Source organism: Ascaphus truei, unplaced genomic scaffold, assembly GCF_040206685.1.
Source record: "Ascaphus truei isolate aAscTru1 unplaced genomic scaffold, aAscTru1.hap1 HAP1_SCAFFOLD_1659, whole genome shotgun sequence".
NCBI classification, from domain to species: domain Eukaryota; kingdom Metazoa; phylum Chordata; class Amphibia; order Anura; family Ascaphidae; genus Ascaphus; species Ascaphus truei.
Genome location: NW_027454551.1, coordinates 5,001 through 8,819, shown reverse-complemented (window position 1 = coordinate 8,819; position 3,819 = coordinate 5,001). Strand labels below are relative to the sequence as shown.

At 51.5% G+C, this 3,819-nt stretch overlaps 1 protein-coding gene across 1 annotated transcript in view; it reads right to left on the bottom strand.

Moving 5' to 3' along the window:
* Positions 1–602: 602 nt before the first annotated feature.
* The window catches only part of LOC142476724 (intraflagellar transport protein 27 homolog), a gene marked incomplete at its 5' end in the record, with an annotated part of 8,074 nt that continues 4,857 nt past the window's right edge, over positions 603–3,819 (bottom strand). The window contains 2 exons of the mRNA XM_075581887.1: positions 603–918; positions 3,707–3,816. Coding sequence (XP_075438002.1) covers positions 820–918; positions 3,707–3,816 — 209 coding nt within the window. The remainder of the gene's footprint in view (positions 919–3,706; positions 3,817–3,819) is intronic.

Sequence of the window (3,819 nt, the reverse complement as noted above, 5' to 3'; positions counted from 1 at the left end):
CTCACTGCGAAGAGAGAGTTCTGACTGGTTAATGTCACTACGAAGAGACAGTTCCAACTGGTTAATGTCACTGCGAAGAGAGAGTTCCAACTGGTTAATCTCACTGCGAAGAGACAGTTCCGACAGGTTAATCTCACTGCGAAGAGACAGTTCCGACAGGTTAATCTCACTGCGAAGAGACAGTTCCGACAGGTTAATCTCACTGCGAAGAGACAGTTCCGAATGGTTAATGTCACTGCGAAGAGAGAGTTCCCACTGGTTAAGGCGAAGAGACAGTTCCGACCGGTTAATGTCACCGCGAAGAGAGTTCCCACTGGTTAATGTCACTGCGAAGAGACAGTTCCGACCGGTTAATGTCACTGCGAAGAGACAGTTCCAACAGGTTAATCTCACTGCGAAGAGAGCGTGCCGACCGGTTAATCTCACAGACAGTTCCGATTGGCTATTCTCACAGACAGTTCCGATTGGCTATTCTCACAGATAGTTCCGATTGGCTATTCTCACAGACAGTTCCGATTGGCTATTCTCAGAGAGAGGAACAGAGAGTTCTGATTTTTTTAATTAAAGCAGCAATGAAGCCCTTTGAAATGAAGACAAAGCAATTTTAGATTTGTTTATAAATCAAATTTATTTCAGCGGACGAATATGCTTTTAACCCTTTCGCTCCCCGAGCTGAACTGCAGCACATCAGCCAGATATGAAGCAGAGCCCAACATGCAGCAGCCCCCCAGCACTGAAAGGGTGACAGGCCTGGTACTGCCGGCTGTAGAAGGGAGGTCTCTCCCGGCCCCTGTAGGGTGGGCACAGGTCAGCGGGGCCCTACACCAGGGCTTGCAAACTCTCCACTCTCTCTTGGTACAGACGGTGGAACATTCTCGCCAGCGCCTGGAACGGATGCTCGAAATTCTCCAGCTCTTTCTGCAGCGGGAACAAGAAAGCGCAGGTCAGGATCTTCCCCGGGGGTGGGGGGGGGGGGAGCCGGCCTCGTGGCGAATCCACCATATGTCAAAGTCTCTCCGCTACCTAATGGTAACGGGTACCATATATATGTGCATGTTACCTATCTAGCTGAGCGGTAATAGATGTCACTGGCCCTTGTGTATTCCATAGGCCAGGACTCGTCCACTGGTGACCAACAAGGGGCCCTGAGGTCACCTTCTGACCTCTGCTCCTGCTCGTGTGTTTAGTATTATTATCGGCCATTTGTAAAGCGCCAACATATTCCGCGGCGCGGTACAGCGGTGTGATCATGACATACACTGTCAGACCGATACAGAAGCTAATCAGGGCCCTATTCTTGGGAGCTTACACTCTAGGGCAGGACGGCCAACTCCGGGCCTCAAGGGCCACCAACAGGTCAGGTTTGAAGGATATCCCTGCTTCAGCGCAGGTGGCTCAATCAGTGGCTCCGTTGAGATCCTTAAAACCTGACCTGTTGGTGGCCCTTGAGAACCGGAGTTGGGCCGCCCCTGCTAGCGAGTAAGGGGCAATGTTGGAACAAAAAGGTCAAAGGGGCTGCTCATTGTGGGATGCAGCATACATCAGGATGGAGTATGGTCCAGCAGCACAGCTGGGTGTATTGAGGTTTAGGGGTGTGGGTGTTAGGGGGTGTTAGCCGCACAGCTGGGTGTATTGAGGTTTAGGGGTGTGGATGTTAGGGGGTGTTACCAGCACAGCTGGGTGTATTGAGGTTTAGGGGTGTGGATGTTAGGGGTGTTAGTCGCACAGCTGGGTGTATTGAGGTTTAGGGGTGTGGATGTTAGGGGTGTTAGCCGCACAGCTGGATGTATTGAGGTTTAGGGGTGTGGATGTTAGGGGTATTAGATAACCGCACAGCTGATGTATTGAGGTTTAGGGGTGTGGATGTTAGGGGTGTTAGCCGCACAGCTGGATGTATTGAGGTTAGGGGTGTGGATGTTAGGGGTGTTAGCCGCACAGCTGTGTGTATTGAGGTTTAGGGGTGTGGATGTTAGGGGTGTTAGCCGCACAGCTGGGTGTATTGAGGTTTAGGGGTGTGGATGTTAGGGGTGTTATCCGCACAGCTGGATGTATTGAGGTTTAGGGGTGTGGATGTTAGGGGTGTTAGATAGCCGCACAGCTGGGTGTATTGAGGTTTAGGGGTGTGGATGTTAGGGGTGTTAGTCGCGCAGCTGGGTGTATTGAGGTTTAGGGGTGTGGATGTTAGGGGTGTTAGATAGCCGCACAGCTGGGTGTATTGAGGTTTAGGGGTGTGGATGTTAGGGGTGTTAGCCGCACAGCTGGATGTATTGAGGTTTAGGTGTGTGGATGTTAGGGGTGTTATCCGCACAGCTGGATGTATTGAGGTTTAGGGGTGTGGATGTTAGGGGTGTTAGCCGCACAGCTGGATGTATTGAGGTTTAGGGGTGTGGATGTTAGGGGTGTTAGCCGCACAGCTGGGTGTATTGAGGTTTAGGGGTGTGGATGTTAGGGGGTGTCAGCCGCACAGCTGGATGTATTGCGGTTTAGGGGTGTGGATGTTAGGGGTGTTAGCCGCACAGCTGGATGTATAAAGGTTTAGGGGTGTGGATGTTAGGGGTGTTAGATAGCCGCACAGCTGGGTGTATTGAGGTTTAGGGGTGTGGATGTTAGGGGTGTTAGATAGCCGCACAGCTGGGTGTATTGAGGTTTAGGGGTGTGGGTGTTAGGGGTGTTAGCCGCACAGCTGGGTGTATTGAGGTTTAGGGGTGTGGATGTTGGGGGTGTTAGCCGCACAGCTGGATGTATTGAGGTTTAGGGGTGTGGATGTTAGGGGTGTTAGTCGCACAGCTGGGTGTATTGAGGTTTAGGGGTGTGGATGTTAGGGGGTGTTAGATAGTCACAGCTGGATGTATTGAGGTTTAGGGGTGTGGATGTTAGGGGGTGTTAGATAGTCACAGCTGGATGTATTGAGGTTTAGGGGTGTGGATGTTAGGGGTGTTAGTCGCACAGCTGGGTATATTGAGGTTTAGGGGTGTGGATGTTAGGGGTGTTAGCCGCACAGCTGGGTGTATTGAGGTTTAGGGGTGTGGATGTTAGGGGTGTTAGTCGCACAGCTGGGTATATTGAGGTTTAGGGGTGTGGATGTTAGGGGTGTTAGCCGCACAGCTGGGTGTATTGAGGTTTAGGGGTGTGGATGTTAGGGGTGTTAGCCGCACAGCTGGGTGTATTGAGGTTTAGGGGTGTGGATGTTAGGGTGTTAGCCGCACAGCTGGGTGTATTGAGGTTTAGAGGTGTGGATGTTAGGGGTGTTAGCCGCACAGCTGGATGTATTGAGGTTTAGGGGTGTGGATGTTAGGGGGTGTTAGCCGCACAGTTGGATGTATTGAGGTTTAGGGTGTGGATGTTAGGGGTGTTAGCCGCACAGCTGGATGTATTGAGGTTTAGGGGTGTGGATGTTAGGGGTGTTAGCCGCACAGCTGGTCCCCAAAGGGTTCGGGGCAGGGGTTTGGGCAGCTAAGGGTAGGTTTTTCACACTGAAAATCACTTGCAAGTTAATGTCATGTAAATATATATGGTACAGATGTAATAAAGTTATCTAAAAATGACATTACAATGCGCTTGTGGCTCCTCTGTGCTTCCATGGTCTCTGACCTGGGCCATTTGGAGAACCCTGCCAGATCTGTGTAAGGTTTGCTCAGTGCTTGTGCTTAGGGCGGGTCTCTGGCCCCATGTTTGCGGGATGTATCAGGGGTCTGTGGATTATTACCGCGGATGTATCAAAATATTCCAGCCCGTGGCTCACGGCCCATTCCTGAGCTTGTTTCACCTCTACAGCTCTGCGGCCAGCCAGGTCTGTCTTATTCCCCACCAGGACACCTG